At 48.1% G+C, this 16,559-nt stretch overlaps 1 protein-coding gene across 3 annotated transcripts; it reads left to right on the forward strand.

Moving 5' to 3' along the window:
* Positions 1–1,246: 1,246 nt before the first annotated feature.
* On the forward strand, positions 1,247–11,778 carry LOC104021114 (uncharacterized). Of its 3 annotated transcripts, XM_087748155.1 has the most exons (10): positions 1,247–1,464; positions 2,220–2,333; positions 3,949–5,634; positions 6,225–6,324; positions 7,025–7,173; positions 7,345–7,457; positions 8,914–9,003; positions 9,905–10,027; positions 10,509–10,714; positions 11,488–11,778. In XM_087748155.1, the coding sequence occupies exons 1-9, from the start codon at positions 1,404–1,406 to the stop codon at positions 10,701–10,703; spliced, it is 2,631 nt and encodes an 876-aa protein (XP_087604281.1). In that variant the 5' UTR covers positions 1,247–1,403; the 3' UTR covers positions 10,704–10,714; positions 11,488–11,778. The 3 variants fall into 3 exon arrangements, with proteins under 3 accessions (XP_087604281.1, XP_087604280.1, XP_087604282.1); XM_087748154.1 differs by having other exon boundaries at positions 10,509–11,778; XM_087748156.1 differs by lacking the exon at positions 8,914–9,003 and having other exon boundaries at positions 10,509–11,778.
* The last annotated feature ends 4,781 nt before the right edge of the window (positions 11,779–16,559 follow it).

Genomic DNA, 16,559 nt, shown 5'->3' on the forward strand with positions numbered 1-16,559 from the left:
GAGTTATTCCATTCTGTGTGGGAATGTCTGCACACATTTATTATGGTAGAGACATTGGGCTTTAATATTAACACCTTGCTTTAACATGCATTAGTACTCTAGTGAAGATGAGTGTCAAGGAACCCTGTTGCCTCAAAGCTCTTCTTGAAGGGTGAACACAGCTAAAGATGACTGTCCTCCAAAGCACTGAGGAAACCAGGAGGGTCTGGGAGCCGTGATAGGGATCCAGCTGGGCAGTGGAAGCGTGCCATCATGCTCCAGCTGGCTCAGAGAGCAGGGGGAGCAGGGTCCTTTGGCATTATCTGTGGACCCGACCGCCTGGGGTTGTTCTGGATGCTGCTACAGATCTAATGCCTCTTGGCTGATCCTGGAGGCTCGTTTTTGAGCTCCAGTCTGTGCAGCTCTAAGTACCATTTCCAACAGCTTTTTCCATCAAAGCTCTGTTGGCTCTCACAGAACAGTTCTCTGCCTAATTCCCACTTGACGTGTGACCCAACATGATCCCGAGGCCAGTGTCCACTGCTTTCTGCAGATAGTAAAGACCTTTATGCCCTGATCACATATTCTCCATGGGAAGCAGTAGGAAGCTGTGAACAGGTCCTTGATGTTGCCGTTGGGATACAGCAGTGATCATGGCAATGATACTCACTCACTGCCTGCACAGTTCTCCAGGAAAGCCAGCAAGGCTCCTCTAGAGTTATCCTCACGCTGATGGTCTCCAGACTGCATGTTTGCATGGACACCTCGCTCCTGAAAACGACTTCGGAGGAGTTCGCTGCGAGTGTGTGCAGAGAGGCTGGGTTAGATAGGGTTAGGTAGATGTGGAGTGACACATGGACAGAAGTCACCTTTAAGGGAACGGCGCTGAATCTGCCCTGGCTTTGCCCAGCACAGGACAGTGGTGCCAGGCATTCATAGCTGTGACAGGGACAAACAGCAGGACCATGGCCAGTGTTAGGAGAAATAACTGGTCCCCATGGAGCTCCTGGGCTTGCAAAGTGCTTGTTTGCTCCAGCAAGATGGATTCTTTAAAAAAAACTTAATTTTAACCAGTGTAATTTCCTCACTGGCAGTAGCAAAAAGGCAGTAATAGTAATAAACCCTCGGTGGTATTTTTCAAGTGTCTTTTTTAACAAGGGTTAATCAACAGTAAAATTAACAGGCCCCTGGAGGGAGCTACCAGCAGTCCGTGCTGACTCACAGACTGAAATTTATTGCAGCAGGGAACTCCTTTGCATTTCCTCCCGCATGCAGAAAGGAACACGAACAGAAGATGTTTGTAGGGAAAAGGGGTGGAGAGCAGGGAGGAACGCAGGCCAGTGGAGTTGCTTTGGTTATAAAGAGCTAGGGAGGAAAGAGAGGCAGCATTTCAGCCCGCATCTGGGTCTTCAGCGGACTCTGCGATGGCAGACAGAAAAGCTGAGTCACTGCATTCCTCCATAGGGCTCTTGGGCATTTCCGCAGGTAGGGATCGAGTCGTCTTGGCATGGGAAGATGGGGTTGGGACTAGCTGCCATGGACAACCCCCTTTCCAAAGGGGGCTAAAGAGTCTGTTTATTCTGAATCTTCTCTGCCTGGGTAAAGCTTTTAGATCCAGAGGTCCCTGTGCCTGTTTCAGCAGCCAACAAAATATTTGTCTTGGCTTTAGAGTGCTGGCCTGAACTTTTGTACTCGATCCATTCTGGGTGGGAAGCAAATCAAAACATTTTGGTAGTCATTTTCATAAATGATCTTTATTTGGATGCACTTTCCTCTCTCTCCCTTTTCTAGCTGTTTTCCGTGCAGCTCTGTTGCTGTGTTCACTCCCTTTCATTTGCTCCTTCTTTGCGTTTCATCTTTCCGAGTACTGCCCCTTTTCATTTCTAGGCTAGTTTTCTGTAGGCGCAAGGCTTATGTGATCATCTGTAGAGCGTGTGTGCGTCTGTCTGCCTTTTGTGTAACTGGAATTGGAGAGCTGATTTTTACCTTTATCTGACAACGGGGGAGCACTTTCAAACATGATTAAGTTCAAGTTTCTTAAAACTAGGTACCAGAGCCGGGACCTTGGACACAAACCACGTTACAACGCCCGCCCCTCAGCTCCTTAGGTTTCATTATTTTCAGATCTTGTACTGCTGGTTTTTTTTTCTATTCCCTGCTCTTGCCTCTCTGGTTCTCTCCTGGGTTTGGGGGCAAAGTTTACAAGCTCTCTCTTTTTTTCCCACCTCCCTTGCACACAGGATCGCTCTTACTGGCAGTGCATTTCTACGGTTTCCCCAGGGCAGCCCCTCTGATCCCCAGCACAGCTCTCGGAGTCCTGCTGTTGATTTTATCGGCTCTTTTGGCATATGCAGGTAAGACTCGGAGGATGGCCAGCTTCAAGGCCTCCCCCTTCTATAGCTTTGCATGTATTTGCTCTGCTTTGCCAACAGGTTTATACAAACCGTGGCAGCCTTGCCAGACCACTGATTCATTCTCCTGGAGGAGTATGTCAGCACAGCAAATTTTTCCTATATAGGCAACCAAAGATATCAATGTTGGTTTTGAACAAATGCTTTACCAGGGTCTCTGAGAGTTTTAAGCAGACTGAATACATGATTTCTCTAAAAACGGTTCCCAGGCTTTCTGAGAGTACTTTAGGCATCCATGGATTGAAAAGGCATGTCGATGTGTAAATGCCAAGAGACCTACTTATCTGAGAGAAAAAGTCCCTGGCTATAGCACAGTCCACACTTTTTAGGATGAATGCTGAGTTATTTCTTCTTTTTAACTTGGAGCAACGAGGACATGAAAATCCAAGATTTGATGCTGAATTTTTTTCCTCTACAAAGCAGACAGCTTGGGAGAGACACCACATATTTTAACCCATGAAATGTAGGTCCACCTCCAGTGGTGGCACAAAGGATTAGCAGCAAGCACTTAGAAGCAGCAGTATTGATGGAGCCATATGGAACGGAGCACTGGGCAGGTGATGTTTCATGGTTGGTGGGAATCAACAGCCTCCTGCTAAAGGCAGGCATTTCTGTGCTCCCTTGTTCCAAGAGATGCATACTTGTGTGCTTACAGTCCTCTGGAGCTTGGGGACTCATTCAGCAGAGCTCTTGCTTCCCTTCCCAACTTGAGCCTGGCTCACCACGCCGTAGCAGTTTGAGGAAGAAATGAAGCATAGGTCCATTCCAAAGCTCCAGCTTGGAAGGAAGCTTTCAGATTTATCCGTGCTGATCAGTATCCTCACATCGTGAGGTGAGAAAGCATAGCAGTTAAAAATAAGGTACTTTGTGATATTGTTTGGAGGTAGTAGATGGGTTCCATTCACCTTGAAGTGTTTTAAATCAAGGTCTTTGTCATGTTGGGGATCAGGATACCGAGAAGGATAGTTCTTGAGAAGGAATGAGTTTTGCAATTCCTATGCTTCTGTCTTCTGAGAAGGCCCAATTATTTATGGGCATCCAGCAGATTGTATGACACTTGTGGTTCAAACATTGGACGTGACAGCTCACAGCAGGAACAAAACAAACCACCAGGCAACCCAAAAGAAAGAGGTGTCAGGACTTGATTTGCATTAATATATTATGGTCTTGTCATTGAGTCTTGTAGGCATCATGAAGAAGGTAAGACAATGGCTTGCCGAACCTCGACTTCATTACGGCAAACTGCGTGCCAGGCCTGGTACAGTCCTTCGTTGAAGGAACTCAAGTACTTAGAGCTCACCTCAGGCATTCTGATGAACACAAAGTGGTGTGCTGATGGAGTCTTTATGGCCATGTCTACACAGTGTAATTGGGCATGGTGCAGACCTACCCAAACTCGTCTAGCATCATGCAGGACCTGTGCAGCTCCGTGCTAGCACAGTGATCATGCTTCCAACACACCGTGTGCCTATAGCACAGCTGCCTGTCCTAACTACTGCTTTGCACAACCTACTGTCTCGAAATCACAGTTCTGCCTCCATTGTCATTGGTTTCACAGGAATTCGGAGAAGCCTAAGAAATGCCTCCCTGTTCTTGTCTCTCTGCCTGACCATCTCAGTGTTCTGGTGCAGCTATGGAGTGATCTTCATCTTGGGAGGGCAAGGAGTTTTGAACGACGCTGGTGATTTCCGCAATGCCTTGGTGCCTGGCCTGGTCACATTTACTTTGGCACTACTCATTATTGCAGCGGTGGGCTTCCTTTACAGAGAGGTCATCCTAGCTATAATTGCTTCTGCTGTCTCACTTGCCAGTGCTCATGAAGTTGCCATGCGTTATAGCACGGTTTTTGGTTCCTCTGCTGTGGCTTGCAATTATATGATTGTCTGCTTGGTTGGTGGTTATTTTGCTCTGGGAAGGTTTCTCTGTTTCCTAACCAAAGAGAAAATTGCCCTCCCTGGTACAGATCTGGCCAAGAAAAAGACCCATGAACAGATCCGATCCACCAGCGGTAGCACAAATCATTTTGCAGTCACCGGTCTGATCCTGAACATGCTGTCTGCCAGCGTCTTTGGCTGTAGGCTCCTGGGCGTCACTGGCAAACTATTTATCGGCCAAGTGCCCTGGTTGTGGGCAGCTGGGATCTACCAGATCGGCATCTGCATTTTATCATACCGTGCAATGGATGTACTAATGGCTACATTCTTTGGTTTCACTTCCATCCTGAAATTTGCTGGAGGCTATTGCCTTCTGTACCCAATCTGGCAACCAGAGGAGCCATCTTTCCCTACTCCATTCCTGGTGGTTTTCTCGGTTCTTTTTGTCGTCTTGGCTCTTTTTCTCACTCTTAAGAGCCCAGTGGATGGCCTGTATTTGCTGTTTTATGTGGCCTACTGCATTGCATTAGCTTGCCGTCCCAAGGGATTTTTTGAAGGTGGACCCCAAGGCGTGGACGTGGCCATCTTTGTGGCCTCAGCCTTGATGACTCTAATTCACCTGTACAATGTGAAAGCAAGTGCCAAGATCCCAACAGGGAAGGGTGCTGTGAAGGCCCTACTTGCTCGCAGCAGTTTTCTGAAGCTTCGTGAAGGGGCAGACCTTCACGCTCCCTACCTAGGGTATTCCAAGTACGCAGATGCAGAAGTACTTGGCTATGCATGCAGTGTCCTCGCTTCTTTTGCCGTAACAGTGACAGGGGACCCCCAGGCTCCACTTGCTACTGTTGTAATTCCATGGGTAGTGGTAGCTGGTGGGATCCTTAAGCTTCTAAGCGGCTCAGTGGCCTTTGCCCGGGGTAAAACCCTGGAGAGCAGTGCCTTCATTCTCTATGCTGTCATGTGGATCATCTGGGGCTTGACAAGATATGGTGGCCTCTATGGCACTACCAGAAGCTTCCACGCAGCAGTAGGCATCGTTGCTTTCATCCTCTTTAACGGCTTCATTGTCTTCTGCACACTCTTCTTAAACATTGCCTGGTTCTTTTACTCCCTCACTTTCTTGCTCATTGCTGTCAGCTTCTTGCTGGATGCCATCCATGCTCTTCCAGCCGGCTATGACATTGCTGCCACTCTCATCTTTGGTCTGGTCAGCTTTTACTGCTTCCTGTCTGCCCTTTTCAACAGCATCTTTGAGGGTTCCTGCTTACCAATGGGTAGGCCCATTGTGCAGCTTAGTGGTGTGCGGGGAGGAATGACCAAGTGCCTTCACCTGCCTGCCAGGAAAGCTTCCTCAGTCAAGAGGATTGCAGGTAAGGGAAATACATAGGGCATAATACAGGGATGGAGGGTAAATTCTGGGAGGTTTTGTAGCAGAACACTATTAAAAGAACATTTTTCCAGTCCAGATGTGGAAACCGTGATAATCCGATGAGATTTTGATGAAGTGGGCCAAGTTACAAGAGTCATTAGAAGCTAAACACACGATAGGGGAAATAGGACCAATTCCTTGATAGGAGCTGGGTTTAGCAGTGAATTTGCTGCTCTCTCTCCTGTATCATATCCCTATCTGCTCATCCAGTCTGAGATACATGAATCCTCCAGGCTGGGGCTACCACTGAAAGCTTTGCACAGAGAAAGCAGGGCAAATGCATGGTGGTTGCTCTCTCCGCAGGGCTGAATGACTTCTGGCCCTGATGAACGTGGCCCAGAACGCCCCTAAATGCCAGATCTCCTCTTGGATGAATGCTAGAAAATGCGCTGTCAGAGGAAATGCTTTGTTAGTTGGGAAAAGGAGATGAGAGCACCGAATTGGCTGTTTTGTCTGAGACAGCTCTTCCGTGAATTACAGCCCCTCACTTCTAGTCACTCAAGGGGTTCTGCCCTGTTCACATGCCAACAGATATCCTGAAGAATGGAGGGACTTGCGGCATCCCCACAGATACTGTGTATGTGCTTGTGGCAGCCTGTAATCGGCCTGATGCTGTGGAGAAAGCTCACCAGTAAGTATTTGTCTCGCTGCCCTGGTGAGGTCTTCCTTGGCTAGTCTAAAGAAGCCTCTAGGACATATAGCTGATACTGAGTACTGGCTACAGCAATTGTTGAGAGCAACGAGACATAGCTTAGCCTTCATGGGAACAGCAAGGTGATGAGCCTGGGGGAGAAGACCCGAATGAGGAGAGGAGACAGTTGAGCTGGAATTGTCTTCTAGGATATTGAAGGCTCCTGGCAGGTGATGGAGGCAGGTGACGGAGCCAGGTAGCTTGGATATCACAAGGAAACCCAAAGAAGTGGCAAATGGGGCAGGGATTATTGTACATATTTGTAGGTACATATTGTCACAACCAAAATCCCTCTCGTGTTTAACAAATGCCTCTAGCTGTCCTTTTGTAAGCATCCGGGACTCCTCATATTGATGGGTTTTCCTCAGACCTTGGGCAATTGGGACTTCTACCCATCACTACGCAAGAAGCTAAAACCTTGATTTGGAGTAGACGTTCCTGATTGATTGGGAATAGTCATTAATGTACCTTCCTGTCAGGCCTTCTGTTGAACAGTCCTACTTTTACTACAGACTGGTGACCTGGGACAGAGCCCATACACCTTGTCTTAACTCTAGGCCTCACCAACACAATTTCCTTTTCAGCTTGAAAATAAATCCCCATCTTACTTCCAGGCTCATTTTTCTTGCCTCCTTTCCAGCTCCAAGCGCCAGGCTCAGGATCGCCCCATGTCACTCTGGATTTCTAGCCTAAAGCAACTGGAACCTGCAAAGCATTTGTTCACTCCCCTCCTCTGGGACTTCATGGAGGCTGCCTGGCCATCTCCCATTAGCTTGGTGGTTCCCAGAGGTGAGGAAATGCTGTTACTTCCAAGCTCTCTGGAGAGCTTTGGCTTTGAAACTCCAACTTTAAGTCACACATCCCTGCAACGCCACACACTCCGTGGTGATATTTCTGGTAAGATCGTTGTGTTGGGACTGATGTACGTCCATAAGTGCCATGTGACTCTTCCTTGTGCAGGCGAATGGGTGGACTTCCTGGGAATGAAGGACTCCGCTAAATACGTCGGTACCCCTCAGAGCGTTGCCATCCGCATCCCCGACTGCTCCGTCACCACGCACCTCATCGACTTGGTGAGTGGCTGGAGCACACTCGTCCCAGCAGCACGGGTGACCAGACCTTGCTATTCCACTGCCGAGGGAGCAGGCTTGGTGTCAGCCGCTAGCACCCAGGTCCTCTGGCCTGCTGGAGGGGAGAAGGATAGTGGGAGGCTGGAGCACTCTGCCAGCCCTCTTGGCGTGTCACCTCCTCTCTCTTTTTAATCTTCTCAATAAAGCGAGGATCCTCGCATGTTCAGACAGGTTTGGGGAGTGGAAATAGCTAAAATGGTTGACAGCCGCCTGAACATGAGCCAGCAGTGTGCCCAGGTGGCCAAGAGGGCCAATGGCATCCTGGCCTGTATCAAGAATGGTGTGGCCAGCAGGACCAGGGAGGTGATAGTGCCCCTGTACTCAGCACTGGTGAGGCCGCCCCTCGAGTACTGTGTTCAGTGTTGGGCCCCTCACTACAAGAAGGACATTGAGGTGCTGGAGCGTGTCCAGAGGAGGGCAACGAAGTTGGTGAAGGGTCTGGAGCACAAGTCTTATGAGGAGCGGCTGAGGGAGCTGGGGTTGTTTAGCCTGGAGAAGAGGAGGCTGAGGGGAGACCTTATTGCTCTCTACAACTACCTGAAATGAGGTTGTAGTGAGGTGGGGGTCGGTCTCTTCTCCCTAGTAACGAGTGACAGAACGAGAGGGAACGGCCTCAAGCTGTGCCAGGGGAGGTTTAGGTTAGACATTAGGAAAAACTTCTTCACCGAGAGGGTGGTCAAGCATTGGAACAGGCTGCCCAGGGAAGTGGTTGAGTCTCCATTCCAGGAGGTATTTAAAGAATGGATAGATACGGTGCTCGAAGACATGGTATAGATGGACTTGGCAGTGATAGGTTAACGGTTGGACTCGATGATCTTAAGGGTCTTTTCCAACCTTGACGATTCTATGATTCTATGAAAGTGAGTAACTCCCGCAAGAAAAATATCATTAAGAAGGGGTGGGGTACGCAGGCAGCTGGTAGCTGATTTTATTGCAGAAAGGAGGGTAAAAGGAATAACCACCAGCTCAGAAAACCAGAAAAGATGTAATTAACAGACACTTTGATTTCCTACATAGAACACTTTTGTTGTAAGCACGTGCTTATCTGAAGCCAGAATAACTTCAAAAGGTCCAGAACGTGGCCAGAGGAACTGTGATACCCTGCATGTTCTGCTCATTTCTAGGACAGACATTGTAGGTCTTTGGCAATTGCTAGTGCTGGAAAACAAAATGTTCTTTCCTGATCAACACCAGTGAGCCCCAATTCAGCAGGGGGTTAGTCACTCGTACACAGATGTGGTGGGACTGTAGTTGCCTACAAAGTAGGTGTCTCTACCTGGGTGAGTCACACTGAGTTCTCTTTAGAGTCACAGAGACTCCGGAGTGAACTGCAGAGTTCAAGTCTGTTTTATACAGCAAAACCTGCACAGAGCTTTTGTTCCCATTTTTCTGTCACCAGGTTGGCCCCATTGTGGTCACGTCAGCTAACCCAACAGGAGAGGCAGACACAACACACCACAACCAAGTGTATGCCAAGCTGGGAGATAAGGTAACTGGGGCTCTGTGTCTTTTCATTCCAGCTGGTCCCAAAAGGTGTGGGGATGGAAGAACGCAACCACTTTGTTTCCAGTAAGCAAATCAATAGATGATATCAAGAATCTGGGAAAGCATCTCATTAAAAAAATCTCATGGACACTCCTCATGTTGGTGTCATAGTGAAAGAACAGTGTAAAATACATAATTTGGTGGGAAACCAAAATTCTTCTGATTTATACAGTATAGCTATGGCTTGGCAATGTGAGTTAGTTCATCTTCCAACAAACAATGATACGAGTGACAAAAAAATGCTTCTTTGCTTACAAGCAATAAAACCACTGATGCCTGAATGCACCAGGGCTCCAGCTGGCGTTGAGCTGTCAGAACACAGGGGATTCCCATCTAAAGCTGAAGCTGGTCTGAAACTGGTGCCAAAGCTCTAAAATATTCCTGGCTTTTAGAACTTTCATAAGTTCTGGAAGTACAATGGTCATGGCCACTCAAATGGCTGTCTTTCATTTCACTGCTAAATCCTGAGTGTATGACATTTTGTATATTCTGGCAGCCTATGTGAGCGCAGCTTTAAACAAAAAGTGGTACAAATGTTCCACCTCTTACTCCTCAAAAATCTGGTTTCCTACACATTTGCTTTGTGGATGGGACTTCTTCAAAGCTCCTCAGCTGATGTAAACCTGTCTTTGCTGTACTGCTGACCTACACCCCATTGAGCTCTCTCTCTCTTTGCTTTCATGAAGTTCCTTCGTTCCAAAGTCAGCCCTTACTCTCAATACAGCGGGGTAGGAAGGAGCGGAGTTGCCTTTTATAATAATTGCCTGCTGCTGAGGGTGGGAAACTGCCCTCTCTTTTCCCAAGTGCCTGAGGGGAACTTGCTGTGAACATCTGTTGCTCTTTAGGTGGATGCCGTTCTTTGTGATGGGCCTTCTCCAGAGAACATTGCCTCCACCGTTGTGGACTGCACCAAAATCGACAGTGGAAACATAGGATTCTTCAGAGTTGGTATCATCCCCAAGTCTCAGGTAAAATTAACCTTGATTTTATTTCTGCTCCCTTTCTCCATCTCCATTAAGTGGGTTTCAGGTTGGAGGTTTCCTCGTTCCATAAGGAGGTGAAGAAATCTGTGATAGCACGAGGAGATATCATAGGGTGGCGTGAAAGAGCAGAAAAGCAGAGCTCCATGTCGCCTGTGTCCTGATCCTGCCTCCGCACCACCACTACACCTCTCTGTGCTAAGCACGTTGCTGGGGAGCGTGTGAGATGAGACTGATTCATTCACGGAGAGAGCTCTGAGATCCAAGGTCGGGGACCTCCATGGGGCAGGCTTTCCACTTACACCTGTCCCAGAGACCTCTGAGCAGAGAGAAAAGCTTAGTGTGATCCCTAGGCTAAGCCCAGAGATGTAGCTTAAAAGAGAACAGGGCATTATTTCGGTAGCTGGAGACAGAATTAGTGCTTTCCCCTAATTACTAGCCTACTTACAGCTGTGTTTACTAATTCCAGGTGCTGCAGATACTGGAGCAGGTGCAGAAGAAACACACATTGGTTCCTAACAGTGGCACTCGTGCCACAAAAGGCCAGGAAGAAGATCTGAGTCGCAGCCATGCTGTGCACAACGGGGTGGGCACGGCCGCCTCGGAAGAGCCAGCGCCGGCGCAGTCCCCCGATGACGGCTGCGAGAATCACACTCGCCTCTGACTCCCGTGCAGGTCAAGCAGTTACGTGCTCGCTAGGAAGGGGTTTGGTGGAAAATGACATATAGGTCAAATTGGGGAATGGGAGAGGTTTCCCAGCTGCAGGGGTGACTTATTCATCTTTCTGCGGATACCGCTAAACTATCCCAGTGCAGAGCTGACTTACAGTCCACAGTCACCCAGAAGTAAAATTTTCACTTATGGAGACTGTCAGCTTTCGCTGAAGATCAGACATGACCAAAGAAAGTGTTACATTGGTGACAGACTGGCCCCAGGGTAACAGAGCTTTTTTCCTTTCACTGGGAGTTAACACCTTCAGCTTGGGGTACAATGTGAAGTGTTTCATAATGACACGTTGGGGGAAAAACACTGCATGAAACTTGAAGTGGGAGAGGGAGAAGGGAAGATGTATTCAGATGCTGTGCTGGTGAATACAGTGGACTTTCTAAAATAGGTGAGGCAAAGCATGGCCTCGGGGGCTGGGGCTATCTTCTGATATGTATTCTCAAAATGGAGGTCACAGAACCCAACACTAAAAAGAAATGCCATTATCTGAGATGCCATGTTCTGTATCTCACAGTCAGTGTGAGGGTGGAATTACCATTCTGATGACTCCAATAACATCTCCTTACGAGTGCTGGAGCATTATGGAAGACCCTCCCTTCCCGTGTTGTCTTATCCAGAGTATGAGTTTCAGGAGAATCGTCTGCACTGCCTTTGAGGATGCTAGAAGCGCGTCTCTTGCCTTATAGCGTAACTGTACACATCTCATGGTACGTTTCCTCCAGAGTGCAGATTTGGTGCAGAGCGGTAGCTGCTGACCGGGAGGAGGTGAAGTTTCACACCAACGTGAGGAGTTTTCCTTGGCAAAGACCGCGTGGCTGTGCAGTTCATGGCTTGGTTAGCCTCTGAAAACTGTTGATCTTTTTCTTACCTGACTCAGGTGCAAGGTGCTGATCAAACTCCAGCTGAAACCAATGCATTGATTCATTGATTTCACCTGAAGTTCTACTGGAACTTAAGCATAAATGCTGTGCAGTCAGAGGAGCTCAATCTCTATGAACTATGGCAAAACCAGGTCTTCTCAGCTTGTTCTTACAGATCTGGCTCTCTTCCTGCAGAGAAAGAAAATGCCAGATGATTGAGTTTGTTAAATAGTTTTGCTGGTCTATTTACTGTATCTCTTTGGAGTTTATTAAAACTGATTTTTAGAAAGCAATAAAATATTTTCAATAAACAGTCATGTGTCGCGCAGGACTCTGCTATCACCTGCGGTGAGTACCTGGAAAAACCCTTGTGGGTCAAACGGTTGTGGCTTTCAGCACGTCAGGGTTCCTGGCCGTGCATGAAGGGCCTTGCGAGGGAATCAAACTGCATCATTTTCCAGGGTGGGGAAGAGGAGGGAAAGAGAAGATAGCTCTTAGCACCAACCCCCTGCTGCTGGCTCCCTTGCTGAGGGGTGCTAATCAGCCCATAAACACCAGGGCTGAATTTCACCCCTTAACTCAGTAAAAAAACCCATAAACACTGACATCTGAGGGAGTCTGGTAAGAAGCGTTAATCTGGAGAGGTGCTGAAGCACCACAAAGCCTTTTGCTGTGGGAAAACAGCCCTGGCTTAACTATACCAGGGATGCTGCTGCCCTGTGCTGCAAATAACGATACGTTTTAGTGTGCCGCAAGTTAAAAGTGGTTTAAAAAGCTGGATTCTTCACCAGATGCCTCACCTGGCTCCGTTTTTCCTCTCTCGCTCTCTCTCCATGGTGCTTGTTTCTTACAGAAAGTTTTGATTGCAGTATCAGGGCACTGGGAGAACCTGTGGGCGAACCATTTCTCACTTTGCTGAGCGAGCTGCAAGACGGGGAGATATTTCGTTTAAGTTCAGTCCTTGTTTTACCCTGCCTGCAGCTCTCCTGTGTACAAGCAAACTGGAAAGAAATAGTTTAGGGAGGAGGAGATTTAAATGGGATGTTTCAGTTAAATCAAGGCAAACAAATTTCTAATATTTCCAGAGTTTTCCCAGCGTTCAAGGGGAAGAAGAACACTTGTAAAGAGAGGTGGAGAGAGAGGAAAAGCTAGTGTTTTAAGTGGCAAATCCACTTCAGTATGAAACTGTTGAGACAAACATTTGAACTTTTTTCAGCACATTTTCTGAAACATCACAGATCAAGTCTATTTTCAGGTATTGACAAGAGTTTATCAAATATTTTCATCACTCCAAAAATGTAGGGTTTTGCCCAGGCCTCCTCAGAGGAGACTCTCATCGAGCCCTTCTGGTCCTGCTTAATGGGCAGGGATTGCTCCGTTGCAGGGCACCAGATGAGAGGGACAGGAGGGGACTTGGGTCCTCAGACCTCCATCACAGGAGGAGTCTGAAGTGACTGAGGAAAATCAGAAACCTCTGAGAAAGGCCAATTTTGGTTGCATTGTCAATGACTTGGAGGCCTTTAGGCCTGAAAGGTCACCCTGGGAGACAAAATAGTCTCATGAATGGGCGTCTTTGTGAAATAGCCAACACTTTAGTCCCACTGGGGTTGGAAACAACCCGGGAAGAAGGGCTGTCCCACCTTGATTTTGCCCTTTGTGGAGTCCAGACATCCGTGTCAATGGAAATAAAAAAAAAAAAAAAAGAGAATGGAAAATAAAGAAGTGTATTTTCTAGTCGCAGGAAAAAACCAGCTCACCCTTCTGAGAATAGAGCTGTGCCATAGGAACAGGAACTGACTCAACGACATCTTCGAGGGCGCGTGTTGGTATAGTGGGTGGACCTGATACTAGAGTGGGCAGAGTGGTTCAGAGAGGAAGGGCGGCATCGCAACCACCTCTTGAGTGTAACCAGCCGAGCAGAAGCCTTGAGACATGGGCACAGTCACGAATGTCCCTTGACCACCTCCAACTTAAAGAAACACCAGGAACTGGGAGCTCTGTAGGGACAGAGCCCTCTCCTCGTTGGCTCCTGCTTCTGAAATATGAAAGTTAAAGTCTGCCTACAGCTTGGGATGGGATGTGAGGTGGAGGAAAAGGCAGAAGCAAAATCCTGCTTAATTGGGTGAGAATCGCTCAAAGCAAAACCCTTTGATCTTGGCACTATTGAGGGCACAGCATCTGAAAACGCAGCCGACAGTGATTTGATGTCATACTCACCTTGCTGCATTCTTCCTAGTACTTCTCCCTATAACATCAAGGGCCTAGGGTTATTACTACAACATGACCAGATAATCTGGTTTGTTGCTTTTTGGGGAAATACCAAGAACAACAAAGAAACAGCATATTGCAAAATCCTGGGCCAGATCTTCAGCTGCTCCACGAAACACAGCTTGGATTTACATACCTGATAGCTGAGTTGCGGTGCCCAGCCAAAAGCCGGACAACCTCTAATGATCTAGAGCCATCTGGGAGTCCCCGGCGTTCGTGCCAGCTGTCATGCTGAATTTACGGAGCAGCTCTGAGCCGAGGCTCAGAATAAGTCAGAACAGAGATAGCTGGGTGACAGCAGCCGGGCACTTAACCAAAGCAGAAAATTACTCTGTTAAAATTGTCTTTTGCTGCATGGCTCCTTCGTTGTAATTCATGGTGCACCTGAAGTTGTCTGGTGTGGAAAAGCAGTAGAGAATTTAGCTACCTAGTGCATAAAATCAATTGTGTAAAAAATCTTGGGGGAAAAAGCAGCGGTCTGGAAATTGAGCTTCTTGAGTCATAACAAGAATTAACGGGATTAACTTCCAGTTGCAACTCCATCATGTTCTTCCTTTCTGCGCCAACTAGAAAAGTGACTGATGGCTCCAAGACTTTCACCCCCTCTTTATGCACAGCACTGTCATAGCTGGGGCTGAGGAAGGAAAGGCTCTGTAGTAGCTGCATCTTTGGGCAGGGACCGGTGGGTTTATCGGATCACTGTATTCCCCTGCTCCATTTCCACGGTTGCTGGCATCTCACTGCCAACGGAGCTCAGCTCATAACCGAGGGCTTGTGTTCAGGTCGGTGGCTCTGTGCTGTTTGTGACCTCTGGTGGAGGCCATCCTGCACCTCCGGCTCTGTCGGTGGAGATGCCTAACCCAGCCGTTCTCCGTTCGGATCCAGCATGCGTCGGTGGGGTGTGAAGGTGCACAAAGACAACCAGGCTCAGGATCCAGCCCTCCGCACTGGTTCCTGTCTCAGTACTCAAGGGATCCCACAGCAGTGTTGCCATGGGTTCCCAACTTCTCAGCCCCATGGACGGGATGGAGGAAGACAGTCAGAAAGCACTGCAGAGCAGGCAGCGCAAGGGGTCGTGTTGGGGGGCTGGACGGGGAGGTCTATCCTGTACGTCCAGTTCAGCACTGCCTCTGGCCGTGGTTCAGCTGCCGTAATAAATACCTCAACTGAAAGGCCCGTGTTCAAAGGCTCAGAAGCGTTAGTTCTTGTGAGAACCATCTTTTCATTCCTTCCTGGAAAGATCTTACTTGTGTTATTATCTCTTTCTAGATACCAAAAAAGCAGGAATTTCAACAAATTCTTCTGCTCTGGCCGTGAGACAGATGTCAGGGTTCAGACAGTTATCCTGAGATATATCTGTCTATATATCTATATATCTGTCTCAGCAGCTGTGGAACAGAGACACTGCGGTCCCTTCAGGACCAGCCATGCCCAGGCGCCTTTGAGGAACCTCATGTTTTCCACGTTCTGCTGCAGAAGCAGAAAACGCTTCGACCATCTTGCAAGGCAGCCTGGCTGGCTCTGTGCAGCTCTCAGAGGAGCAGGGGTTGTAGGATCGCATCCCGAATTTAGAGACATTCCCTACCTGAGCACCTCCATCCTCAGACCTTGTTTTTCGTATTATCCACCCAGCAGGAAGTAACAGGTGCCGTTCATAATGAGAGGTTTATTGCCAAGTTTCGGTGAATAGCCAGCTCTGATTTCCTTCTCTGACAGAACACCGATTACAGGAGATACTACAACAACCTTCCTCATTTGACCTGACTGCTGGTTCACACCAAACAATTGCTCTCTTACCTGCTGAATTAATGACGGATGCATATAACGAGTTTTTCACCATTATGGGTTCCACCGTAACCTTGTACAGTCGGTGACACCACCCTAAATTAGCAGGATGTGCCCAGATTTCCTTTCGGTGCGCTATTCTTAAGAACCTGGAGGATGGGTAAGTACCAGCAGCACTGACTCTGCCCCTGACCAAGCTCACCTTATCTCCTCAAAATTCCCGTCAGTCCCCTAACCGCCTCTGGCATCCTTTCCCCTGCAGCCTTGCTAAGGACCATGTCCTCTCACACGAGGTTATCAGATCTTACATGACCCAAGGGGTACCACAGCCCCCATCCTCCTTCTTGCCACCCCCTGCAATTGCTCCAGGCCCTCCCTGCCTGCGGCTGCCAGCACCTGCGTTCACTTGCAAAATAAACCAAGTCCTAATTGGTAATACAGGAGTCTCTTGTGGGAAGTAGAAACGGTGGTAGAGGTGGAGGAGGAATAAGGAAGGAGCAGACATAGCAGCTTGCTACGGTTCTAGGTGTGAAGAAGAAGACATGACCATGACCACTGGGACGCAGGATACAGGCTTACTTCTCCTTGGCCACAGAAAGAGCTGAGATGGGGTTTCCACAGACATAATTAACATTGATTGTGTTCTCCAGCTTGCTTCCAAGCTCTAGCCCTCCAAAGACACAACAAAGTGTGAGTCAAAGGAAGTTAAAGGCCTTGTCCATGTCTCTTCATAGCTAAATTTCTGACATGAAACAAAGCAACTTTGGGGGGGGGTCATAACTGCAGACCGGCTTTACACAGCAGCTGTTGGATCCTTTGAGGTTGCCTTGTCTGTGATGCTACAGGTTTGGGTGACTTTTTGAACCTTTTGGACATGCTTT

The sequence above is a fragment of the Nipponia nippon genome, unplaced genomic scaffold, assembly GCF_047370975.1.
Source record: "Nipponia nippon isolate SJK-2023a ecotype South Korea unplaced genomic scaffold, ASM4737097v1 scaffold_12, whole genome shotgun sequence".
Lineage (NCBI taxonomy): Eukaryota > Metazoa > Chordata > Aves > Pelecaniformes > Threskiornithidae > Nipponia > Nipponia nippon.

Coding starts and splice junctions, on each gene's coding strand:
- LOC104021114 (XM_087748154.1), top strand. CDS start 1,404: ATGGCAGACAGAAAAGCTGAGTCACTGCATTCCTCCATAGGGCTCTTG. Junction 2,334..3,948: donor GGCTCTTTTGGCATATGCAG/GTAAGACTCGGA, acceptor TTGGTTTCACAG/GAATTCGGAGAAGCCTAAGA. Junction 5,635..6,224: donor CTCAGTCAAGAGGATTGCAG/GTAAGGGAAATA, acceptor ACATGCCAACAG/ATATCCTGAAGAATGGAGGG.